At 46.6% G+C, this 27,017-nt stretch overlaps 1 protein-coding gene across 1 annotated transcript in view; it reads right to left on the bottom strand.

The window, feature by feature from the left end:
* The window catches only part of LOC106580611 (neural-cadherin), a 118,166-nt gene that overhangs the window by 12,183 nt on the left and 78,966 nt on the right, over positions 1-27,017 (bottom strand). Inside the window, exons 12-21 of the mRNA XM_045702620.2 lie at positions 24,357-24,524; positions 17,000-17,249; positions 15,976-16,103; positions 15,636-15,822; positions 14,669-14,812; positions 6,783-7,066; positions 4,450-5,079; positions 3,342-4,338; positions 2,585-2,678; positions 117-310 (exon numbers count right to left, since the gene is read on the bottom strand). Coding sequence (XP_045558576.2) covers positions 117-310; positions 2,585-2,678; positions 3,342-4,338; positions 4,450-5,079; positions 6,783-7,066; positions 14,669-14,812; positions 15,636-15,822; positions 15,976-16,103; positions 17,000-17,249; positions 24,357-24,524 — 3,076 coding nt within the window. The remainder of the gene's footprint in view (positions 1-116; positions 311-2,584; positions 2,679-3,341; positions 4,339-4,449; positions 5,080-6,782; positions 7,067-14,668; positions 14,813-15,635; positions 15,823-15,975; positions 16,104-16,999; positions 17,250-24,356; positions 24,525-27,017) is intronic.

Below are 27,017 nucleotides of genomic sequence, written 5' to 3'. Positions count from 1 at the left end.
CGGTTACTATGGAAACATTATGACAGCATTAGCTCCTTATGGCTGTGGTCAGTGACCACGAAAAAGAGTGAAAAGTGAGAATATTGGCTGATACACTAAGGGTGCAAAACACTCACTGGACAGGCGCAAAGAGCCAGCGTTCTGGACCGCCTCCTCGTCCAGCTCCCTGACGACGACCTCTGCAGTGGAGGTCACGTCGGGCCAGGTCTTGTCGGAGACACGCACCTCGAGGCTGTAGGAACCCACCGGCACAGGGGCCCCCTCTCTGATAATCAACTGGCCTGAGTTGTGGTTCAGACTGAACAACCCGCTGAGAGAGGGAGGAGGGAGGAGGAGATGGAGGGAGAGAGAGAGAAATGGCAGAAGATCGATAGAAAAGGGGGGTAGTGGGAATAGAAGTAAAAGAGAGGGGGGGGGGTGAGAACAGAGAGTAAGAGAGATCAGCAGTAGTCCCCCCGGTGTTCATCCATGCAGGACTATCCCTGGCCTCCCTCCATGCTCACCATCTCACATTAAAACACTGAACTGTCCAGGGAGACAGCCACATGCATTATAGATGGCTTCACTATCAGTATCAATGCAACCCCCTCTTCCCTACCTCTCCTCCACTCTACCAACACCCCTCCCTCCTCCCACCTAGCCCCCTGTTAACTCCATTTCTCTATTCCCTGCATACCCAGTTCAGTGTTCACTCTATCAAAAACCTATTCCCCCTGAACCTGTTCCCACAGCCTCTTGGGTTCCTTCTACATCTCTCTCTACTCCCCATAGACACATTCTCACTACACTAACCCTACCAGCCCTACCTAAGCCCCATGTTAATACTGCAGAACTTTCTATCCTATCCTGCTCCTAAAGTCTACTTCTCACTTCTCTAACTTTTCTTACTCACATGTCCTTGTTCCCTTTACTACAGTCACTCTTCTCCTTCCCAGCTATCTACTCATATCTTCTCTCCCCTTCCATCTATCATCCCTCTATTTACTTGGCCCCTGTACACTCTGGTCCTTATCACTGGCTCAGATCATGACAAGGGAATGATGATGGTTCTGCTGTGACTATCTCCATCTACCTCACTCTCTCCTCATCTCTCAAGTTAGAGGTCAATGCCAAGGAGTTCATCTGATGTCTTTCAAAATGTTTCTGTTTTTGAAGCTTCCGTCTCTACTGAAGATGGGGGGGGACAAGGCATTTCTAAGAATAGGGAATGCCCATGTGGACAAAGAAAGAAGCAGTACAGTATGTAAGCTCAGCTCTATAGAGCCTTTGTACAACTGGAGCAACATACACATGTTTATGGCTGCATTATTGTTTTAGCATCACATTGTTTGATGGCACACCAAGGTAAGCACCCTCACACACTGGCCCAAGATCAAAAATGGCTACCCAGACTATTCACATTGCCCCCTCCCCTCTCCACACCACTGCTACTCTCTGTTGTCATCTATGCATAGTCACTTTAATTAACTTTACCTACATGTACATATTACCTCAACTAACCGGTGCCCCCACACATTGACTCTGTACCGGCACCCCCCTGTATATATTGTTATATTTTACTGCTCCTCTTTAATTACTTGTTACTTTAATCTCTTATTTTTATCCGTATTTTTTAAAACTGCACTGTCGGTTAGGGGCTCGTAAGTAAGCATTTCACTGTAAGGTATTCGGCGCATGTGACTAATACAATTTGATTTGATTTGATTTGAAAAGAGATTTGAAAAGGTGCCGTAGCTCTCTCTTACATAACAGTAAAATCTGGTTATGCATGGCCCGTGACCTTCAGAAGTCAGGCCAAATGAGGTAATCGACTGAGCCATAAGAAAATGAAACCGGCTGGCCCAATCGAAGAGGTGCTGAGCTGTGGGGAGATGTGTGTTATGTCATCCATCCCCGGGAGACCAGGTTAATGTAATACATTAATGAATCCCTGTTTGCAGAGCTAGCCGGGGCAAACATGCAACACAGCACTTTGGAGACAGAAAACAAATAGGCTTCAAATCATCATTTACAGGGATGGCTGGTAGGTATAATGAGATGATCCATATAGTTTGGTCCTTCGAGACGCATTGGGATCTGCTGACTGGGGATTCAACATGGTAATGGCTCTTCCTTGCTCACTTTCTCGCTCTCTCTGTCGTTCCTTGTCATCTTTTCGTGTGCTTACTAGCTCTCCCGATTACAGGTGTCTCATTAGAGGGAGAGGTGCTAGCAGCGTAATCAGCTTCTTTTCAATGCACACCAAACATTGCGCACCCATCAAACAAAACCAGAGCGTCGTTCCTCGCTTCACTGAGAATTTTCAATACAATTCTTTATGAAGTATTAATAATGGTGCTCCTGACAATTCATATCTCCCTTTCTCTCTCGCTTTCCCTCTCTCTCTTCCAATCTATTTCTACTTTCTCTGTTTCTCTTACATGGCCTGTTTCTCCTTCCCCTAACATTTCTCTTTCTCTCCTTTTACATTCTGTCTCTCTCTCTCTTTCCTCCCCTCTTATTATACACTCTTTAGTTTTATACTATTTTCCTCTCTGTTAAGTGGCCGGGCTTCATTCCAACTTCAGTGAGGAGATCAAAGTACCTGGGGGGTTTGCCTTTGAATCTGTAAACCTTTTCGCTCCAGTCATCAAGGTCAGGGGATTGAACCTGTCCAAGCACTGTTGTGGGGAGAACACCTACGGGGAAAACTCAGAATTAGGTGCTGGAAGACAACCCCACCCTGTGGTACACCGAAAGCTCTCAGAGTGAAAGAAAGAAAGAAAGAAAGAAAGAAAGAAAGAAAGAAAGAAAGAAAGAAAGAAAGAAAGAAAGAAAGAAAGAAAGAAAGAAAGAAAGAAAGAGGAGGAGGAGGGGAGGAGGAGGAGGAGGGGAGAAGATAAGTTGGAGAGAGTCACCTCGTTGGCACATATGGACACGGTTTTGAAAACACAGCAGGGGAAGTGCACACATTAGCATGCTAGCTCCTGTTTTCCCTCCAAAAAGCTAAATGGAGTGCTATAATCCCCTTAGGCGTGAAATCAAATAAAACATGTAATGGCTCCTGTTTATATGCCTATCAAACCTGGGACTTAAGCTTAACTAAATTGTTTGCTTCATGGCATTTTGGAGATACATGATGAATTCTTATTAGAGGGTTAATGTACTTTCATCTGGCAAAACACCTACAGAGAATGCACAAAAAATACATTACAGAAAACCTGAGTTTTTCCAGCAGTAACAGCAAGCTGACAGATGGCCTGAAATACTAAATAAGTAATGTGGGGCTTCAAGAGGCCGTACGCATTCAACTGTGACAAGTAGTGTTGTAACAACATCAGCAGAATACTGGAGAATCATACCCTGGTAGCTGTACACAAAGAAGTCTGTGTGGCCCGGAGAGTGGGCGTGGTCATTCCTGTCGCCGATGACAACCGTCAGTGTGCTGGTTGAGCTCATTGGGGGAGAGCCGCTGTCAATCATGAGAATGGGAAGGCGGTACTCCTTCTGGCGTTCACGGTCAAAGGTTCGCAGGGTAGTCAGTGCAGCGCTACCGTTGCGCAGGTCAGTCAGGTTGAAGTTGGTAGCATCGGAGGTTAACATCAGGAGACGGATGGAAAACGGTCCACCATTGGGTGAGGAGTCGCGGTCGGCTGCGTGGAGAAGCAGGGATGTATCGTTTATTCTCACTGCCTGGGGGGCAGCCATGTTTTCCCACACAATGGGCTTGTAGGGCACCTCAAACTCTGGCCCGTTGTCATTGACGTCCAGTACAGTAACCATGACGATGGCGGTGCCGGTGAGTGGCGGGCTGCCCGTGTCGGAGGCCAGGACCATGAGTCTGTGCTGGGATACCATTTCCCGGTCCAGAGAGTCAGCCACTACCACCCAGCCTGACTGGTCCACCAGGAACTGCCCGTAGGGGTCAGACTCTTTGGCAATGCTGTAGGAGAAGCGGCCATTTAGTCCTGAGTCCAGATCGGCAGCGGTGACTTGAGCCACAATGGTGCCAACAGACACGTCCTCAGACATGGCAGGAGCCTCATAGAACTGTGGGAAGAAGACGGGTGCGTGGTCATTGGAATCCTCCACCTGAACCAGGCAGTATGCCAGGCTGAAGAAGTCTGCGTCTTCTGCCTTCACAGTCAAGTTGAATGTTCTCTCGTGGGGCTTTTCAAAGTCCATCTTCTTCTTCAGCCGCACCACACCACGCCGGTTCGCCTTGTCCGTCTCCACAAAGAACTTCCTGTCCTCATCGCCTCCAACGATGCTGAAAGTGACCACTGCGTTCTCACCCTGGTCGCCATCGCTGGCGGAGACCGCCAGTACCTCGCTGTTTACCTCTAGGTCCTCTGTCACCTATTAATATTGATAACAAATTACATGAAAATATTGATAACAAAATACTCAAACATATTACAGAGCAACAGTGTTGGGGTGAACAGGTGTGTTTTGAGCAGGTGAACAAACCTGGGCATTGTAGACCCTCTGGGTGAAGACTGGTGGATGGTCATTCACATCAGACACCATGATAGTAGCGGTTCCAGTCCCGGACAAGCCCCCACCATCCCTGGCCTCAACCACAACCAGATAGCGGTCCTCCACCTCACGGTCCAGAGACCGTAGAACTGTACTGATGGTTCCAGTTGAAGGGTTGATGGAGAACAGATTGAGGTTGATCTCGTTGCGAACGTTTTGTACGATGCGGTAGGTCAGTATGGCGTTCTTGCCGGCCTTGGGGTCATCTAAATCCGTGGCCCTCATCTCCATCACTGAGGTATCGGCGGGAGAGTTCTCAGGCACGTGGCCAACAAAGCAGCCTGAAGAGTCCGGCGCCAGGCATGGGAAGACTGGTGCATTGTCATTGATGTCACAAACTTCCAAAAGGACGTCAGCAAAGCCAGTGAGTCCCGCTCCTCCTTCATCGGTGGCCAGGACCAGGAAACGCCAGGCCGGGCGCTCCTCACGGTCCAGACGGCGTTGGGCGTAGATGCGGCCCGTACGCTCATCGATGGTGAACTCGCTACCGGCTCCCTGGCCGTGGAGTGAGTAGCGCAGGGCGCTCTGGTCTGCCTCCTGGTCTGGGTCGGTGGCTGAAACCTACAAACAGGAAACCCACAAAAAATTGCATTAGACAGTAGGGCCGGATAGAGTCTGCTGTGAATGTTTCTTTTCAATGAAGTTAACTATGAATATATAATTTGATTTGACCATTTCTGTTGATTTACGGATATTCTGCATCTTCAGATTCCATCTGGCTCCAAAAATAGGACATGAAAAGAGCCTTGATTGCAGTAGCCAATATACAGTCCGTTGCCTTGTAACAAAAATAATACTATTTTCCTTGTTTTCCTCTATAGATAATTAACCTGCCTTCATGTTATCTCTGTGTGAAGGACAAGCTCAGACACTTCCCCCCACATCTATCACCAGAACGCACAATGCAATTAAAAGTTAATAGATGCCAGCAAAAGAAGAAATACACTTTCTTTCTTCCTCTCTTCTCCTCTCACCGGAGGGTTTGTTTACAAAAGCCTTTGAAAGTTTCAATTTTTTTCTCTCCATTTCCTGACAATGCAATGAGAAGACAATATCGAGACACGGTGCGGCGTACGACAGCCAAGGCCAGGTAAATACTCATTTCAAATTGGATTTCCTATCTTTTTTCTTTCGGCAGGATTGTATTCATATACAGAGCGAAGGAGCTTCGGGGAGGGGATGGCTGCCACACACTGGAAACTATTAAGTGCATTAGAGGGGAACCGAGTGCACATCAAATCAATTCCAACTCCAGGAAAGCAGCCCTGGGTTGAATACTGTGACACATGCCTCTCTCTCTCTAGGATTACTTCCATGCCCTCATGAATCGTACTCCTTTTTAATCTGATTTACCTTGGCGACATGCACATACAGTATTACTGGGAATTAGTGGGAATAGGTGTGACGAAACTCGGTTGGATATACAATGAAAGCCTAAGAAAAAGCAGGAGGCTCCACAACTATTTATCGTGGGTAAACTGTGGGTGCTCATGTTGAGTAGTATTAGGTATCAACACTTTGGGATAGGAGTATAACATTGGAGCCTATTTGATTTCACACAATGTCCACATGTGCGATGAGTTACTGTATATATTATGTTACTTGAGAGGTGAAGCCAAAGCCACATTTCCATCAATGGGTGGACAATGTCACTGCATTCACTTCCACTCTATTACATTTTTTATGCTGCATGTCTAAAACAGAATTTCCTCACAGCAAGTTTAGCTTTATCAAAAAAGGCTTTCAAATATCAGTTGTCATACCCTGCTTATGTCGTTGTTACAAAGGGGCTATGTATGAATGGCCTCTGACCTCCAGCTAAAGACAGGTAGCTCTGTAAGTTAATGAAACATCCTAATGGTGTAATGTACTGTTTATGTGACTGTTATAAGAGGTAAACCAGGACGTATGGTCTATAGCAGGGATCATCAACTGGATTCAGTCGCGGGATGATTTTTTTCTTGAGCGGATGGCCGGGGATCGGTACATATTTAGAAAATGGATAGACTGAAAATTGAGCGCAAGAAACCCAAACATATATACTATTTGACTAAAACATAATAATTTCAACCCTTGCTTACATTTGAATACGGGTGTCTCTCTAGTATGTGTCCGAATACTTGGGAACAGAGTTCCAAAATTAAAATAATTTGCAGCTGATTTCCAGAAAACTTGGGGAACCAAATAAAACCACCTGTGGTCAAAATTCGGCCCATGAGTCGCCAGTTGGGGAACCCTGGCCTATCGTATGTATGACAACTGACCTCCAGCACGAAGACGGGCAACTCGGTCAGCTCCTCTGTGACAGCAGCGTGGTACTCTGTCTGGCCGAAGACGGGCGCCTCGTCGTTGTGGTTCACCACCTGGACCACCACTAGGCTCTCGTTCTCCCATTTCCCGTCGGAGGCCACCAGTCTCAGCTCGTAGCGCTGCTCCATCTCGTAGTCTAAATGCTGGGCCACAAAGATGGTGCCCACCTCTGGCTCCACGTCAAAGGTGCCCATGGTGTTGCCAGAGGTGATCTGGTAGCGGAGCTTGGCGTTGGCACCTGGACAAGGAGATATGGCTGTTTCAAGGTTGTTTTTATTGGCTAGACAAGGTAGAACTAGTAGGCCATGTTAGAGGAGGGGAAAGGAGGACATAGTTACAGACAGTATGACTGTGGTATGTGTGTGCTCACTCTCACACACAAGCCTACAGGCTGACAATCTGCACACGTACAAACACGTGCCGCACAAAAATTCAAAAACGACCTCATACTTCCAACAGACCTCCACACAAAATAACAACCCACCCAATACCCTCTCTGAGTCACACAATGCCATCCGACTATCAAATATTTCGGAGGAAAACATCAGATTCTCTCACAGTGGGCCTCATTAGACAGAATACATGTCACGTCCTGACCATAGTAAGATGTTATTTTCTATGGTAGAGTAGGTCAGGGCGTGACAGGGGGTGTTTTGTGGTTTTTTATATCTATGTTTAGGTTCTAGTTTTCTATTTCTATGTTGTTTTTTTGGGATGATCTTTAATTAGAGGCAGCTGGTCCTCGTTGTCTCTAATTGGAGATCATACTTAAGTAGGGTTTTTTTCCACCTGTGTTTGTGGGTAGTTGTCTTCTGTTTAGTTTTCTGTACCTGACAGAACTGTGTGCTTTTGTTTTCGCTTTGTTAGTTTTTCTTTAGTGTTCTGAGTTAAAATAAATATTCATCATGAGCAATCAACACGCTGCGCTTTGGTCCCCTCTCTACGACAGCTTTTACAATACAGAAGGCAGTGAGGGCTGGTCTCACCCACCCCCACCTCATCTTTGTCTCAGGCACTACCCGTCCTCCTCCCTGTGTTCAGTTAAAAATACACACGTGCACACAACAAATGAACATAGAGTACCAGTCAAAAGTTTGGACACACCTACTGATTCCATGGTTTTTCTTTATTTTTACTATTTTCAACATTGTACAATAATAGTGAAGACATCAGAACTATTAAATAACACATAATGTCACAGTCGTCTTCGTCTTCAGAAGAAATAGAAAAGTCCTCATCAGAAAAAGTAGACCAATACGCAGCCGAGGTCGTGTTCATCTTTGAGTTTAATTAATCGATCACTTGAACACTATACAAAAACAATAAACAACAACAGTGCAACAGTTTTGCAGGCTATACAAAAACGCAGTGCAAAAACAATCTCCCACAAAAGACAAACACAAACACACCCTCATATATGGGACTCTCAATCAAAGGCACATAGACAACACCTGCCTTCAATTGAGAGTCCCAACCCCAATTAACCCAAACATAGAAACAGACACACTAGACTAAACATAGAATACATGAAAATCAAACAGTGCCCAAAAACCCCGGAATACCTAAATCAACTGCCCTACAACAAACACACCACCCCTAACCACATAAAACAAATACCCTCTGCCACGTCCTGACCAAACTACAATACCAATTAACCCTTATACTGGCCAGGACGTGACACATAAGGAATCATGAAGTAACAAAAAAAGTGTAAAACAAATCAAAATAGATTTGAGATTAGACACCCTTTGCCTTGATGACAGCTTTGCACACTCTTGGCATTCTCTCAACCAGCTTCACCTGGAATGCTTTTTCAACAGTCTTGAAAGACTTCCCACATATGCTAAGCACTTGTTGGCTGCTTTTCCTTTACTCTGCGGTCCAACTCATCCCAAACCATCGCAATTGGGTTGAGGTCGGGGGATTGTGGAGGCCAGCTCATCTGATGCAGCACTCCATCCACTCTCCTTCTTGGTCAAATAACCCTTACACAGCCCGGAGGTGTGTTGTGTCATTGTCCTGTTGAAAAACAACTGATAGCCCCACTAAGTGCAAACCAGATGGGATGGCGTATCACTGTAGAATGCTGTGGTGGCCATGCTGGTTAAGAGTGGCTTGAATTGTAAATCAATCACAGACAGTGTCACCAGTAAAGCACCCATACCATCACAACTCCTCCTACATGCTTCACGGGGAGAACCACACATGTGGAGATCATCCGTTCACCTACTCTGCGTCTCATAAAGACACGCCGGTTGGAACCCAAAAATTCTAATTTGGACTCATCAGACCAAAGGACAGATTTCCACCAGTCTAATGTCCATTGCTCATGTTTCTTGGCCCAAGCAACTCTCCTCTTCTTTAGTAGTGGTTTCTTTGCAGCAATTCGACCATGAAGGCCTGATTCACGCAGTCTCCTTTGAACAGTTAATGTTGAGATATCTGTGTTATACTTGAACTCTGTGAAACATTTATTTGGGTTGCAATCTGAGGTGCAGTTATTCTAATGAACTTATCCTCTGCAGCAGAGGTAACTCTGGGTCTTCCTGTCCTGTGGCGGTCCTCATGAGAGCCAGTTTCATCATCGCGCTAGATGTTTTTTGCGACTGCATTTAAAGAAACTTTCAAAGTTCTTTAAATTTTCCGGGTTGACTGACCTTCCTGTCTTAAAATAACGATGGACTGTCGTTTCGCTTTGCTTATTTGAGCTGTTCTTGCCATATTATGGACTTGGTCTTTTACCAAATAGGGCAATCTTCTGTATACCACCCCTACCTTGTCACAACACAACTGATCGGCTCAAACGCATTAAGAAGGAAAGAAATTCCACAAATTCATTTTTAACAAGACACACCTGTTAATTGAAATGCATTCCAGGTGACTACCTCATGAAGCTGGTTGAGAGAATGCCAAGAGTGTGCAAAGCTGTCATCAAGGCAAAGGGTGGCTACTTTGAAGATTCTCAAATCTCAAATATATTTGTTTAATACTTTTTGATTACTACATGATTCCATATGTGTTATTTCATAGTTTTGATGTCTTCACTATTATTCTACAATGTAGAAAATAGTAAAAATAAAGAAAAATCCTTGAATGAGTAGGTGTGTCCAAACCTTTGACTGGTACTGTACATATTTGTGAATACTCCCACGCATGCATGCACACATCTTTCTAATTTCCTCTCTTCTTTTATCTCATTTATCTCTCTTATCCTCACCAATTATCTTATCTCCTTTCCTCTTCACTCTCTCATTCCTCCTCTCTAACCTCATCCACTCTACCACTGTCAACCCTAATCAGATACCCCATCAGATGTGGAAAGGAGAGGGCTAGGTCAGGATGGCGTTCCTGGTCTGGGAAATGGGAATAATGAGATGGGATCAAAGGAGTCTGAATCCTGACTGCTGGTGTCTGTCATGTTAGAGTGCTGGGTGCTCCATCTTGGAGCTCCACAGTGGGACCTTCATACTAGTCCTTATAAAGCTATGTAAGAGCTGAATAAGGACATGGTTGGGGTTCTACAGTAGTGAGTCTGATGAGTAGATATGTATGAAAAGGACTGTTAAGAATGCAGATGTGCACAAAGCTGGATGACTTACATTAAACATGACACATTCCATTCCATAAACAATCTCAATTTCATGTTGTACTAGTTCCTGCACCAGCTTCCCACCCCCACACTCAGACATATTCGCTTAAACACAAACACACACGGTTTCTCTCTCTCTCTCTCTCTCTCTTTTTCTTTTTCTCTCTCTCACAGACCCACACATACCCACACTCCCTGCCTGCCTGCGTCTGGCTCGGGCCCTGTTTACCAGCACGGAGGAGATTTTAGGAGACAAACACCATCTGTGTGAGACATGTCGGGCCTTCATTACGACATGTCATGCTCCTATCGGGAGAGTGTGTGTGGGGAGGGGGCTTAAGTGTTCTGGCCGTCAAAGCTTCTGAGCACAATCTGCCATGAGACTCGCCAAGAGGGTGTGTGTGTGTTGAGTGAGTGAGTGAGTGAGTGAGTTAGTAAGTTTGTGAGTGTGTGTTAAGTGAGTGAGTAATTGTGTGAGTAAGTGTGTGAGTGTGTGTTGGGTGAGTGAGTAAGTGTGTGAGTGTGTGTTGGGTGAGTGAGTGAGTAAGTGTGTGAGTGTGTGTTGGGTGAGTGAGTAAGTGTGTGAGTGTGTGTTGGGTGAGTGAGTAAGTGTGTGAGTGTGTGTTGGGTGAGTAAGTGTGTGTTGGGTGAGTGAGTAAGTGTGTGACTGTGTGTGTGTTGGGTGTGTGAGTGTGTGTTGGGTGAGTGAGTAAGTGTGTGAGTGTGTGTTGGGTGAGTGAGTAAGTGTGTGAGTGTGTGTTGGGTGAGTAAGTGTGTGTTGGGTGAGTGAGTAAGTGTGTGAGTGTGTGTTGGGTGTGTGAGTGTGTGTTGGGTGAGTGAGTAAGTGTGTGAGTGTGTGTTGGGTGTGTGAGTGTGTGTTGGGTGAGTAAGTAAGTGTGTGAGTGTGTGTTGGGTGAGTGAGTAAGTGTGTGAGTGTGTGTTGGGTGAGTAAGTAAGTGTGTGAGTGTGTGTTGGGTGAGTGAGTAAGTGTGTGAGTGTGTGTTGGGTGAGTGAGTAAGTGTGTGAGTGTGTGTTGGGTGAGTGAGTAAGTGTGTGAGTGTGTGTTGGGTGTGTGAGTGTGTGTTGGGTGAGTGAGTAAGTGTGTGAGTGTGTGTTGGGTGAGTGAGTAAGTGTGTGAGTGTGTGTTGGGTGAGTAAGTGTGTGTTGGGTGAGTGAGTAAGTGTGTGAGTGTGTGTTGGGTGGCGGGAAGTAGCTCCTGTACTTTTGCCTCCGGCCGCCTCCCTAATGATCGGTCTGGCCATATGGTTACCCCCCCTCCCTTAAGTAAGACTGGTGAGGGGGGCAACTGTGCACACCAGGGGGGTGAAGAGGGGCTCAAGGGTTAAGTGGTTTCATCCTTAGCAAAGCAGGAGCTCCACTGAAGGCCCCAAAATTCAGATTAAGGTCACTAGCATATCCCCACCTCCATTGGACCACATCCCCTACCCCAATCTGCTTACCATTAAGCTAGACAACCTATATCTGTTTACTGCCAAACCTTCAGCTCAACTCAACTCCAATGTCAACCTCAGCAAAAAAACTTGATCTTGTTAAAGCCCATCCAAAAGTTCTTCATTCGGCACATTTTCCACTTGGGATAGAAACCCGATCCTAAAAGGATGTCTGTCTGCAACAAAAGATGCTGAAACTAATCAGCTTTGGGGGGAGCGTTTAACAGGGGCCCCTCTATTCCCCACAGATATGTTCCCTAATTATTTCAATTCCCCAACTTCCACTGGGAGTGTAATGGGAAAATATTGGGATTTCATGGAAAAGTGCCCTTGATGTGCTTTGAAATGAAATACACAGGGGATTGGAATTAGGAGGGTGTATATGGGCGTCAGACTAAAAAGTAAAGATATTCTCATATGAAACAGATCTCTCCATGTGTTTGTCTACTTGACTATCTCTGTTGAGGAGCAGCATCCAGTGGAACAGTGGTGGCTGGTAAAGAGAGGTCGCAGAGAAACCAATGGAAGTACCTCAGCTGAAGATTGTAATGAGTTATGTAAGAGTTATGAGATGTGAATTGCCTTGTCACACCAGTAGCACGATAAAGGTGTATTGTTCCATTGATATTTTGTGTGTTTGTGTCATCATTGTAATGCTCCATGGTTTGTGGATGTTGACAGGTGGTGAGAGGCCCTAAGAGCAGGGGACCATATATAAACTGGAGGTCAGATCGACTAATCCTATTACCGAAGCACACACACACATGCACACCTGGACCAACGACAGTGGGTGTGTGTGTGTTGTTGTGTGAGTGTGTGATGATGTGATGAGAGGGTGGACAGACATCAGGGCAGGCAGGCAGGCAGGCTAGCTTCCCTGGTCAATGAACACTGAGGTGATTTCACCGGAACTTTTTTCACTAAGCTGTGTGTGTATGTATCACAGGGCTGTGGAGTGTGACAGTCAACCACTGATCTATAGAAACACTGTCACCTCCAGCACCAACATGGGACACTGAACTGACTTACTCAACACTATGACTGACCCCGGAAAATGGGACAATAGCACAAGAAAAGAAAACAGAGGGGAGGAAAAGGAACGACAGAATAATGAGGTAGAGGTAGAGGTAGAGAGAGAGAGAGAAAAAAAGCTGTGGAAAGACCAGAGATGAGCCAGGAAAGCTGAAAGAGAGGGAAGGAAAGGAGAGACACAAAATTAGCAGATCTGAAGTATGAGAAATGAAACGAGAGGATCTGAGATAAAACACCACGAGATGAGAGACTAGACTACACAGGCAGACATCAACCCTACTTCCACCACCACAAGCATAGCCAGGAGTGGCTGAGCTCAAACCTCCCCTTAAGACCTGCCTGCTCAGCAAGGCTAGCGCTTAGCCAGGGATCGTGTCATGTTTTACAGCTAATCTCCCCGCTAATACAGATCATCTCCCTGCTTGGACACCTGCGTGGGGGGCCAGGGGGAGACAAAATGGCCACCACGGCAGTTTATTCCACTCACTCCTGTCTCTCCGTTGAGAGAGACGTTTTCCCTAATTACCAGAGGGACACATTGTTGAGACGGCGAATTCGGGTAAAGTCTACAGAGCAGCGACCGGATAAGCCGGAACATTTGGGAGGGAATTATAGTTGTTGTTTGTGGGTTAGTTTGTTATCTTAGCACTTCTTAATTCTGCTTCAGTGTCTTTTTGGGCTGTATACTTTTACAAATCCGCCAAGGGATCAGGCTAGGGGTGTCTGAAGAGGGATAAAAAGCAGAGCCAAGACAGTTGCTAATTCAACTGAACATTGGAAAGGAAAAACAAAAACAAACCCTAAATTCAAGATGGTGGCCCCACTTCTCGTCTTAGTCATTTACTAACTCTTTAAATGTAATGTAGCAGCCCATTAAATCAGATGTCATTTCAACACCTGCGTTAGCATCATGGAAGGTGACATTTCCACCAAAACAACAATCGACATCTACTCCCACAAAGGATTTACCGTTGTCATTAAGACAGCACACTGTTTTTCTTATTTATTAATTTTCAGAGGAGGAGAGACGAGGGACAAACAAAAACAAAGAGACAAACATCAAATGACTACCTCGGGGGGCCGCATCCATACCTCCCACATTCACCACAGAGATTTGCTAACACGCTCTGACAGAAAATGAGAGGAATAGAGAGAGAGTGACAGAGTGGGAGTCAGAGACGGAGAGAGAAAGACAGAGTATTCTTTACATAAATATACCTCCTATACTTTTCTTAATCTCTGTGGAGCCTGTCAAAGCATCAACAGAACATTGAACTTAATATTGACAGGAATTCATAAGCACAGAGGGAAATGACAGGGGGAGAGTGAGTGATTCCATTACAGTCGAGAGACAGAGTTGAACAGACAAGTAGGAAAAGCGACACTAGGATAAACACACACTGTACCACTAGAGCCCAAGTCCTGTCTGAGTATCAGGCACTTCAACAAAGACATTATGACTACTGGACTCAGTGGACTGACATTGTGCTTACATTCAATTCTCAATTGTTATGTTCGGGTGTCTTCAGACTTGTATCTGCCAAGGCCTTTGTAAAGATGAAAGATAATCTTCCATGGGAGTAAACATTAGAATTATAAACAGTGCTGTCCAAATAATGTTCTAACTACGTCCCAGGAAACTAGCACCAGTAACTTTACTTATTAACTTATCATTGTGAGCGCTATTTTTTTCAACAACAAAAAAGTCTAAACCCAGGTTGACGGATTGACCCCTCCCCACCCTGAGACCAAGCCCAATGTGCCTCACCTTCATCTTCATCATTGGCCGTCACGGTGATGAGGACGAAGCCCACCTCCTTGTCTTCCTCCACGCTAACCTCGTACACCGATTGGGCGAAAGCCGGAGCGTTGTCATTGACGTCTGTCACAAGGATCCGTACGTAGGCCGTGTCTGTGTGAACCAATGAGAGGGATCTTTACTCAGGACTAACAACCAATCCAGATTGAAGCATGGACCTAGACAGCAACACTAATGTATAGTACTCTGACATCAAATTACATTGGCTTGGTCTATGTGGACCAAAGACATTAAAAAGAGAGTACATTACTCTAAGTATCACACCTGGCAGGAGAAAACATAAGCATTAACCATCTAACCTCATAGAACACAGCAGTGTAATACCAACAGGGGCAAAAGGGAGAATAATCTGCATTAGCTAGTCATTGCCGTATGAACTCTAGAGGGACCTTGATGGCTTGAACAAACAGTGTGTTGGTGGGGTGATTGTAGCATCACTGTTCTTTTGCTGTACCTCTGTGTGCGGGTCATTATTGACCCAAAACCCAGATTAGCCATTAGCTCGTTCCATTAGCGCATCGCTAACGACGTCTTAATGAATGAAGTTCATGCTCTAATAACAGGGATAGAGCCAGCTGGTGTGTGTGTGTGTGTGTGTGTGTGTGTGTGTGTGTGTGTGTGTGTGTGTGTGTGTGTGTGTGTGTGTGTGTGTGTGTGTGTGTGTGTGTGTGTGTGTGTGTGTGTGTGTGTGTGTGTGTGTGTGTGTTCCTATTACTGCCTGGTTAGAAAAGGACTGATGTGTTATTGACTGGTTAGGTAATGGGGGGGTTGATGGAGGATAGGGTGGGTAAGGGGACAGAGCTACCTATTATGAGAGAGTACGATACTCAGAGATTCTCTGTCTGGATAGGTGTGCCCATGTATGGACTGCAAACATGTGTGTATGCATAGGAGTGTAGCTATGTGAGATACCCACCAGTGTTGGGCTGGCCCTGCTGTCCAGGCCTGGCTGACTCGGAGCTGTCCTGAGACTGGACCTCTATGAGGTAGGAACCTTTCTGCTCACGGTCAAACGAGGCCCGGGTGTGTATGACTCCAGTGTAGGAGTTAATACTGAAGTACTGAGAGTCTCCACTGTCATCCTTCAAGATCACATAGTTTATCTGTAGACAAAGATCGAAACGTTAATGCAATATCAGGACAAAATTACATACAATATTGTGTATCTGTTGAATTATTCTAATTTGAAACGATAAGAAAATCAAGTGATTGTGGGAAATGTAGTCATTCGCAATAGAGTCGGTAGGGGTCCTCACCATTCCATTGAGGCCTGAATCGAGGTCCGTAGCAGAAACCTGGACCACCGATGTTCCGATCTCTGCCCCCTCTGGAACGGTAGCCTCATAGGTGGAGGACAGGAAGAAGGGAACGTTGTCGTTTACATCTGGAGAGGGACAGGCCAGAGGTCAGGGTTAGGGAGGTGATACAGGCCTTCTATTAAGAGCATGCTAACAGAGGTCCTACCACTCCTATTGATTTGCCCTCAAAAATGCTAATGCTAAGTAGACAAACCCAACTCTTAGGTCACTGTCTCTCCAGGTTTTAAGACTAGTCTCTAGGTATCTATGAAATGAGGAACATTTGTGATTTCCCTAAACGCCCCAAAAATACAATTATTGACAAAGTCAGACAAGAACACCCTCTTTTCTTTACGCTATTAGAGCTAGATATATGTTCCCGCTTCCTTCACTGGCGCATATGGTATGAGTCATCGCTAAACAAGCAGTAATTTTATCCGCTAGTGTTCTGTCGCTAGCTGATTACACCTTCCTCCAACAGGCTTCGAGGGACTATATCTTCCCTGTCATTACCTTTCAATCTCATCTCTTCCTCCTCTCAGCCTCCCTCCTTCATTAACTGAGCTGGAGCTTCAAGTATTTATGTTGTGTTAGAAAGCCCTTCACTGTTCCCTACTGCTCAAGCCTGCTTGCTGTCTTCTCTCTCTCTTTTCCTCATAAAAACTCACTTCCTTCCAGCAAGGTCATGACCCAAGATGAAAAGGTGTGGCCAAGGTATTGTACATATAATATAATCCATTTAGCAGACACTTTTATCCAAGGCAACTTACAGTCATGAGTGCATACATTTCACAGGCCCCAGGAATTGAACCCACAACCCTGGCGGTACAAGCACCATGCTCTATCAACTGAGCTACAGCGGACCACAGTCGTTTCCATAAGTTGCATGTCTCAGGAGTAAATGTATCCAGCGTTGACACCAGTATACTCACTGTTAAAATCTAAGAGTGTACACTATACACACTCTTAAAATGCCTCCTACCTGTAACATTGACGTAGACGGTAGTAAAAGAGGCCAGTGGAACAGCAGCGACGTTCTGCACTCTGACCCTTAGTGTGAAGAAGCGCGTGGTCTCATAGTCCAGAGGTTCAGCCACCAGTATGGATGCAGAGCCATCAGCCCTGTTGGGTTTGATGTAGAAACGGACAGGCATGTTGGTCTCCGGCACCTGACCCTCCTCAAGGTTATAGGTCACTCTAGGGTCACCCAGCGGCGAGGTGGCCTTGATAATCTGGAGGAGAGGAAGCAGGATATGACATCATTAGTGAAAGGATAGGGAGGTGGATATATATGCATGTCTGAACAGAGTGAATGAGAGTGTGTGTGTGTGTGTTCATATGAATGTCTTAACAGATTGAGTGTGTTCTTTTGTCTGTGCAGGTTCATTTGAGTACCAGTGTGTGTTCCTGAGGTACAACACAGAAAACTAGGAGGAACCTGCTTGGGCATGCTGTAATGTCCCATAGATTTATTTTTATCTTGGAGGAGAATTACTGAAAAAGAGCCAATGACTAACAGAAGGAGCTGGCTTTGGCCAAAGCTTCCTAAAGATAATTAGCATTATTAGTGAGCGGGCCCATCTAAATCAGCACAAACGTCTCCCTACTGCTGACTCCACTTCAGGAATACATTGGAGACACCAAGTCTAATCCGTCAAAGTTCCTATTGAACTGATATTGACATTTTATGGAGACACTTTCCACTGGAAAATCAGCTCCAGACTATCTGGTTCTAAATGACGGCTGCACGGTTTTCACAACGCTCCCACTCTCTCTTTTCCAGGAACCGTGGCAGAGAAAACCAAAGTGACAGGAAATGATACGGGGAAGTATATCGCTGCCGCGCATACCTGGGTACAGAGGGAGCCCATCAATGGGATTTCACAGACATGGTGTCATGCTTATTGATGGCCCCCCCCCTTCCTGTTTATACCACAGTATGGAGGTCAGGTGTGAGAACGTTCTCTGTCCCTCTATATGAAACATATGGGGTGGTTGCATGGACGTCATCCTACACTCACAGGGACAACAGGCAGGATTCTCATTGTTCTGAGAACTCCATTATGGGTCACAGCTGCACGCTGTCTGGCACCAAATCATTTGTTACTGCAAGGGTTCCGCCAAACGAACTCCATAAATGAGAGCATTTATTACATAGATGACACTATGGAGTAAGCACACAATTTCAAGCATAGTATGTTTAAGTGTGTTCAAGAATTCATAGTTTTAGCTCTTGTCCAAACATGTCAAAATAATGGTGTAAACCATCTATGGGCAAGGATACTAGCGAACCATGAGAAAGTTTTAAGAGGGGTGTTATTCGGGAATCTACTGTGTGTGCCTGACTGTGAATGTGTGCAGGTGAATGTGTTTGTTGGTGTGTGTGTGCTCATGTGCAGTGCCCTACAGCAAAATGGTCTGACCTATAAAAGCAGGAAGCACGTGGAGCTTTTAAGACCCATGTTCCCTTTGCCACTTGTCCTGCCACAATGATGCTGTGTGTGTGCTGTGTGTGTGTGTATGTGTTTATATGTGTGTGCTCTGTGTATGTATCTGTGTGTGTGCACTTGAGTGTGGTGTGTGTGTGTGTGTGTGTGTGTACAGTACACTAGAGCTTTTAAGGCCCATGTTGTCCTTTCCCTGCCACACAGCCACAGAGTCACAACCTTGAAAGGGAAGGATTACATTTACCATAGCCGAATGAACCTCACTTCACCACTCATTCTGCTTAGATCCAGCAGAGGCCCTACACACACACACACACACACACACACACACACACACACACACACACACACACACACACACACACACACACACACACACACACACACACACACACACACACACACACACACACACACTTAACTCGTCAAATTCACCATATCTACACTACTGGAGATTCTGAGATTCTTCAGACATCCAGTATGTTGACATGGCTGTCTACATTTGAAAATTGTCCATTTGGGATGCATAAGAATGAGAGATTACAGCAGAGAGAGCTGTAATGGAATGGTAGCATTTGAGTCCAAGTCTGGCAAACAAAGGCATTCAATCTTCTCATTGACTGACTGGGGTGTAACCAGGCACTGTTCTTAGACTCCAACCAACATTGGAAAATTTGAAAATCAAAATGGCACTGGATAGATTTGAACTTTTGAAGTGATTATCTGGACATGCAAGACTGCACTGTGAGCCACTGTCTGAAAAACTATCCTGGAAGTCAGGTTGAAAACTAACAGCACAACAAAAACAAAATCATATTTCTATCTGTTGAGCAACACCAAAACCCATTGTTACCCATTAAGAAATTGCAATAATATAAGAGGAAAAGCATTGGAAGGGAGAACATTGAAAGTAGCATTGTTGTATTGTATGTCCATGACTCACTATGCTTGGTTAGAGCTAAAGAGATAGAATGAGAGAGTCAGGGAGAACACCTGAAGATAACGCAACAGCGAAAAGCTCTCAGACTTTCCTTTCCAACTCAGTGGAGGAGGGCGCTCTCTCTCTCTCTCTCTCTCTCTCTCTCTCCGGTAGCGAGCTAGTGCGTTAGCGAGACCCCAGAGGTGCCCCTGTGGACCCCCAACTTCCCACCTACCTCAGCTTCTCGCAAAAAAATTATTCACTTTTATGCTTCAAAAGCCTTGTTGTGTTGAAATATTCATGCCAGCATGAGTTTAGCTTCAATAATTGATTTTGATTATCTGCTGAGAAAATACAAAACTTGTCCAACCCCTTCTATTCCACCTTATTAAAGACCCCTCACGCACCGGGCCTCCCCTCCCCAGTTTACAGGGGCGAGCCCTGGAACAGGAGCATGATGGGAATGATACCCCATTATCTCGCAGGCGTGCTAAAGAACAAGGCCCCTTAATTACTTCCTCAAGGTTGCAATTACCACGTTTGGAAATTCGCTAATTATCGTTCCTTGAGATAATTCCACAATGAGAGGCTCGATATTTACGTTTTTAATTAGGGAGATGGAGAGATAGATAGATAGATGGATGGAGGAGGGAGGCGAGAGGGAGAGGGAGAGAGAGAAAAAAGAGATAGTGGGGTAGATGAATAGAGGCAGTCGGTAACACAACAAGGCAGCTCAGGGATGCTAATGAATGCATTATACTGTTTAACAAGCCTAATTTGTATTTAGAGTTCTAAGGAAGACTTACTGTGAAGGCTCCCAAAGCACAGAACAGATTTTAACAGTCAGTTGCTACAGTTACTCCACACTAGGGAGTAAATACTGTACTTAGAGTGGAGCGAAAGAGCGATAGAGAGAGAGGGAAAAAAACTCCATGTAATTGTTGTGGAGTACTTTGTTGTTCAAGTTATATTAGTACAGAGAGACATTGTAGAGTGTGAGAGGGAGCGAAAGAGAGAGGGAGAGTGTAGATATAGAGAGTTTGTAAATGAAAAGAGAGAGAGCAGAAGAAAAAAAGAGAGAACGTGAACAAGTTCTCTGGCTAATAACGATCCTCCACTAACGGTTGGAAGTGTTGAAAGTTTTCTCCATTAAAAGGCCAGTGACTACCATGGTAACTCCTGGCAGCTGTTATCTTGAAAGCTTTTATAAAAGGCAATATTATCTGTCTAGCCAATCAGAGGCTGCCGTTAACCACCATTAGTAAACCTATTGAGCCCACCACACTACAGAGACTATAGTGGACCATTACACCAACTTATGGAGCTTCCTGAAAGAGTTTGGAAGAGGGAGGGGGAGAGAGGGAGAGAGAGACAGAGGAGAGATGAGAGGAAAGATATAAAGAAAGAAGCAGAGAGAAATCAATGAAGGAAAGGGCTGAGAGCAGAAGAGCACTACCCTTTCATACAGGGCTCAGTGATCTCGAGGGAAAGTGGTGTGTGTGTTCTTCTATTAGCGAAGACATACGAGACCACATGCAGAGCCCCGTTGGGACTGGCCTTTGGCACATGCACAGTCACTGCACAAGTCACAGACGAGACAGCAACAGTTGACCTTTATGGGGTCAATGTGGCCATCAATAAAGTTGTCATGAATGGTACCAACTAGGCCATAATGCATCCATGAACAACATTATAAAGGGCTCATAAGCTTGACCATAAGATGTCAACATGCATCCAACATTTACTAGAATCATCTTCCATATTTGTATGTTCATAAGAAAGTGCTCAAGACCATCTGAATTCAATAGTCAATAATTGACAAGAAGCTCAATTTCTCGCATTTCAGTTCAGAGGTGCCTAGCAAGTCCTCTCAATGGCACAATGCACCAAGCCTAAAGCTGGGGCGGCACGGACTTAGCTCTAATGAGAAATCATCTCATTACACATCAATGGTGTCTGGGAGGGCTAAGCGGATCAGAAATGTAGCCTAGCTTAGCCTAGCCTAGTGTAGCATTAGCTACACTGCTGTCAAGCTAAATGGCTGGCCTTGAGCATGTTTTGGTGTAGAGAAAGAGTTGTGTTTGTGTTCAGTCGTCAACCTTTCACCTGCTGCAATATTCCTTGTGTATTGCAGTGGGTGACTTCTAGTATGTATGTGTGTTTAGTGTAACCGATGAGAAATGGCTAGTTAGTTAGCGGTGGTGAGTGCTAATAGCGTTTCAATCGGGTGACGTCACTCGCTCTGAGACCTGAAGTAGTTGTTCCCCTTGTTCTTCAAGGGCTGTGGCTTTTGTGGCGCGATGGGTAACGATGCTTCGTGGGTGTCAGTCGTTGATGTGTGCAGAGGGTCCCTGGTTCAAGCCCAGGTTGGGGCGAGGAGAGGGACGGAAGCAAAACTGTTACATTAGCACATCAAAGAATTGTGTCAGATCGATCTTTGACAGGCTGCACCCCCCAATGAATAAGCCCAGGGTATGTAAACAACACGGCACTCTCCTCATGCTCCATCACTCCACTTCAAAAAGAGATGGACCCAAAAACAACCCCCACACATCCTCAACACCAAAAAAGAGGCCTGAGGAGGAAAGTGTGTTGACAGCGCTGATGAGACTAAAGCACCCATCCTACTGGCTCTCCACAGGAGAAGGGCCTCATTGATATGGAGATTTCTCCCCGCATCCGTGTCTCTCATCCTCGGCAACAATGTAATTAACAGATCATATTAGCCCTGCTAAATTTAAAACAACAATCTACATAGCCGCAATAATGCCGCCTCAGTGGCGGAACGAACCAACAAGGAGGAGAGGAAGGGGGTGGAGGTGGGAAGAGAAAGAGTTTTGGTCATCGACCAGCTGGTTCCAGAGAGGGGTTCAAGAGTGACATGGAGAGACAGAGAGAGAAAAAGAAAGAGAGATAAGGAGAGAAGGGAGACCTGAAGGTCATCTGGCTGTCGACCAACAGGTTCCAGAGAGAGAAACTGTGAAAGAGAAAGAATGAGAGAATGTGACACAGCCATTACTATTTTCCAATTCCACGGAACAACCGCTTTGAGGGAGACGTCTGTGTTCATGTTTTTGACTTTGAGCCTCTAGTGGATTAGAGTGCCATTCATTTTCTTCTCTCTCTCTCTCTCTCCCTCTCTCTCTCTCTCTCTCTCTCTCTCTCTCTCTCCCTCGCTCTTTCTGTCCCTCTCTCTCTCCCTCGCTGTCTTTCCTTCGCTCTCTCTCTCTCCATCTCTTTTTCTCCCAGTGAAGCTGTGAGGACGCGAGCTGAGCTGTCAGGAGCTGAATATAGTAATTAAGAGTCTCTCTCTGTCGCACGGTCCGAGGCAATAAGAGGCCATTGTAGAGTCTTAACAGGGTGTATAATTTTATCTCCTTCCCTCTCCTCACTCCCTTTGTCTCCCGTGTCGACGCTGACACAGATACTGGGTGGCTCGTTGCGTTTCTGCCATCTCCTGCCATAGAGGGATCAATTCTAATTCGGTGTTGTCAAAAAAAGGGGCCTGGGAGCATATTTAAATACAGGTTATCAAAAACGACAAGCGAAGCAAAGCGAGTGAATGAACGTGATTTTGGCGAAAGTAGCGTCAATACGTCCCCCGCCCTCTCCTTTTCAAAAGGGGAAATCTTCTAACATTACATTTAACATTTGTAGCATACTTTAGAATCGTGTGCAAAATGAAGACGGGCATGGATGGCAGCAGGGGTAAGATGGGAGGGAGGCGGCGGGGGTAAGATGGGAGAGAGGCGGCGGGGGTAAGATGGGAGAGAGGCGGCGGGGGTAAGATGGAAGAGAGGCGGCGGGGGTAAGATGGGAGGGAGGCGGCGGGGGTAAGATGGAAGAGAGGCGCGGGGGTAAGATGGGAGGGAGGCGGCGGGGGTAAGATGGGAGGGAGGCGGCGGGGGTAAGATGGAAGAGAGGCGCGGGGGTAAGATGGGAGGGAGGCGGCGGGGGTAAGATGGGAGGAAGGCGGCGGGGGTAAGATGGGAGGGAGGCGGCGGGGGTAAGATGGGAGGGACGCGGCGGGGGTAAGATGGGAGGGAGGCGGCGGGGGTAAGATGGGAGGGAGGCGGCGGGGGTAAGATGGGAGGGAGGCGGCGGGGGTAAGATGGGAGGGAGGCGGCGGGGGTAAGATGGGAGGAAGGCGGCGGGGGTAAGATGGGAGGGAGGCGGCGGGGTAAGATGGGAGGGAGGCGGCGGGGGTAAGATGGGAGGGACGCGGCGGGGGTAAGATGGGAGGAAGGCGGCGGGGGTAAGATGGGAGGGAGGCGGCGGGGGTAAGATGGGAGGGACGCGGCGGGGGTAAGATGGGAGGGAGGCGGCGGGGGTAAGATGGGAGGGAGGCGGCGGGGGTAAGATGGGAGGAAGGCGGCGGGGGTAAGATGGGAGGGAGGCGGCGGGGTAAGATGGGAGGGAGGCGGCGGGGGTAAGATGGAAGAGAGGCGGCGGGGGTAAAGTGGGATGTTTCAGTTTCGTCAGGTGAACTGTAGCAGGGTTGTGAACTCGCCTCGGCAGAAATATTTCGAAGTACCCTGCTAAACATGCTGATGGTTGGGGAAAGTGAAGTGTGTTTTCTACTACCGCTCCTCAAGGCTCTCTTTCCTGATGAACAGGATGGGAATAGTCTCAGAAGAACCACTTTCCCCTCCAACAGGGAGTAAGGTCCTAGAGATGTTGATGCCAGTCTGTCTGGAGGCACTAATAGTAGCCTAGTCACCACTATCTTGGCAAGCTGCTGGTGTGGTGGGGAACTCCTTTTGGGGGGTCTTTATTATCTTGGTCAGTTGGAAAGAGATTAGGCTATCATTTTGGAACATTCCCCCAAGTTGCAGTTGGTAGAGCATTGAACCATCTCTACCACAACCACTACTACCACAAACCTATGTATGGTTGTGGTTGACCTTATATCATAGTGTCAGTAGACACCATCTCTCCTGGTTAAGGAACAGGTCACTATGAGGTCCACTCACCACTATCTTGGCGTCGCGAACGATGTTCTCGGACACGGTGACCCAGTACTCTAGCTGCTCCCACTGGGGCGGCTGGTTGTGCACGTTGGTGATGATGACCGTCAGCTCCACAGAGCTGCTCCTGTTGCCACCGTCCGTGGCCACGATCTGCTGGCTGATCCTCGACGTCTTGACGACAAATAGAAGAGAGGAAGGAGGGGTGACATGGAGGTTAGACATGGAAATCATATGGAGCTGAACAAAACCCATGGTGGAAACCCCTCTTGGAAGCATCTCTGTCATATCTGGAATGTACGTTCATGTGCAAATGAATGAGCACGGGAACAGTCTCCGTCAGTTTGTTCCAGTCCACTAAGTAACAGATCAGATGCATCATATTTACAACCTTATCCACTTAGTCCGTGTCATGACCTTCCAGTGACCTCCTCCTCTAAACCCCCACCTTCCTACTGTCTACAGAAGACTGCTCTGATGTTGTTCATCCTTACATCACGCCAGAGATACAGAGACAGAGAGACAGAACGAGAAACAGAGAGAGGGAGAGAGACAGGGAGGGAGAGAGAGAAAGACAGCAATGAGAGAGGAGACATTCCAACTGACAGAGATTTTCAGATAAATGATTCTCTGCGAGGGGAGTGTGAAAGCTTTGTTAAACAGATCATTGATACGGAGAAGAGAGGGATGAGAGAAAGGGGTGACATTTAAAGTGGAGGAATATTTTGCATTATTTATATGGGATATTAACTGGGAGACTTCACAAGTCCATTGTGTGGCAGGGTGAAGATGGGGTCACTCTCTCCACATCTTGATTTGACTTTGGGAGGTTGTTGGACTTGGAGAACAAAGAGGGGGGCTTTTCTATGACGCACACAAGCAAATACACACACAAATCCAGGCACAAACCCAGGCACATTATAAATATATACATAACATGCAGACATCCAGACATGAATACAGGGGCAGGGAGAAATAGGGACAAAAGAGGGTGGGGAATGAAGAGAGTAGGGAAAAGGAGACAGAGAGGGAATGAGAGAGCTGGATGTGGTTGTCTCTGTCCTGACAGGGTGGATAACTCTACCTGACGTGTACTAGGTCTCTGCTGAGCAATGTTCTCTGATGCACGCACGCACGCACGCACGCACGCACGCACGCACGCACACGCACACGCACACGCACACGCACACGCACACGCACACGCACACACACACACACACACACACACACACACACACACACACACACTCAAACAGTGAGAGGGGCCACCCCACAGACACAAGGACGGGAGTAAGGAAGAAAGGAAGGAAGAAGGAAACCAACAGGTCCATCACGATAACCCCCCGACCCTGTCCCCAACCCTCAGCGGTCCTGTCAAACCTCAGCGGTCCTGTCAAACCTCAGCGGTCCTGTCAAACCTCAGCGGTCCTGTCAACCCTCAGCCGACCTGTCAACCCTCAGCCGACCTGTCAACCCTCAGCGGTCCTGTCAAACCTCAGCGGTCCTGTCAACCCTCAGCCGACCTGTCAACCCTCAGCGGTCCTGTCAAACCTCAGCGGTCCTGTCAAACCTCAGCGGTCCTGTCAAACCTCAGCGGTCCTGTCAAACCTCAGCGGTCCTGTCAAACCTCAGCGATCCTGTCAACCCTCAGCGGTCCTGTCAAACCTCAGCGGTCCTGTCAACCCTCAGCGGTCCTGTCAACCCTCAGCGGTCCTGTCAAACCTCAGCGGTCCTGTCAACCCTCAGCGGTCCTGTCAACCCTCAGCGGTCCTGTCAAACCTCAGCGGTCCTGTCAACCCTCAGCGGTCCTGTCAAACCTCAGCGGTCCTGTCAAACCTCAGCGGTCCTGTCAAACCTCAGCGGTCCTGTCAACCCTCAGCGGTCCTGTCAAACCTCAGCGTTCCTGTCAAACCTCATCTGTGTCAACTCAAGATGGAGACCAGACTTAAGAGCTAAAAGGTGTCGGATGTGAATCAGGCATGAATATTTCACTAGTTGGTACGGGTCACCTAGAACCTAACCTCAAGCCTCCCACCTTCCCCACTCTTTCTTACCCTCTCCTCCCTCTCCCTTTCTCCTTCTCAGCTGTGGCAGAATGGGGGCGGGAGAGAGAGAGAGAGAGAGAGAGAGAGAGAGAGAGAGAGAGAGAGAGAGAGAGAGAGAGAGAGAGAGAGAGAGAGAAAGAAAGAGAGAGAGAGTGAGAGAGAGATTCTAACAATATAAGATCTACAATGGAAACATAGCTCTATCCGACATATATCACAGTTGATATGCAGCTTATGGCCAAATTTACTAGAGATACTATTGATTCATACAGAGGATATTCACTTTGAACAGTTGTAGGCCTACATACAGTATGATAAGCTGTGGATACTTACAAACAATTAAGCTAGCAAACTGTAATGACTAACCACACCAAAAACAAGAATACATGAAGAGAATACAGAGAGAGAGACCAGGAAACAGAAGACGTAGAGAATGAACGAAAAGCAGGAAACAAGAGAGCGCACGAGAGAGATGCGGAAGAAAAGCTAAGCAATAGAAAGAGAGGTCAGCGCCTAGCCGACAAAGCCCAAACCCTACAAATATAATGTTACTGCACGGTGTCAACTCCCCTCTGAGACAGCCAAATGTGGGAAGTAAACGCACACACGCACACATCCACAC

Source organism: Salmo salar, chromosome 02 (genome assembly GCF_965601325.2).
Source record: "Salmo salar chromosome 02, fSalSal1, whole genome shotgun sequence".
Lineage (NCBI taxonomy): Eukaryota > Metazoa > Chordata > Actinopteri > Salmoniformes > Salmonidae > Salmo > Salmo salar.
This window is presented reverse-complemented; position numbering and strand designations above follow the sequence as displayed.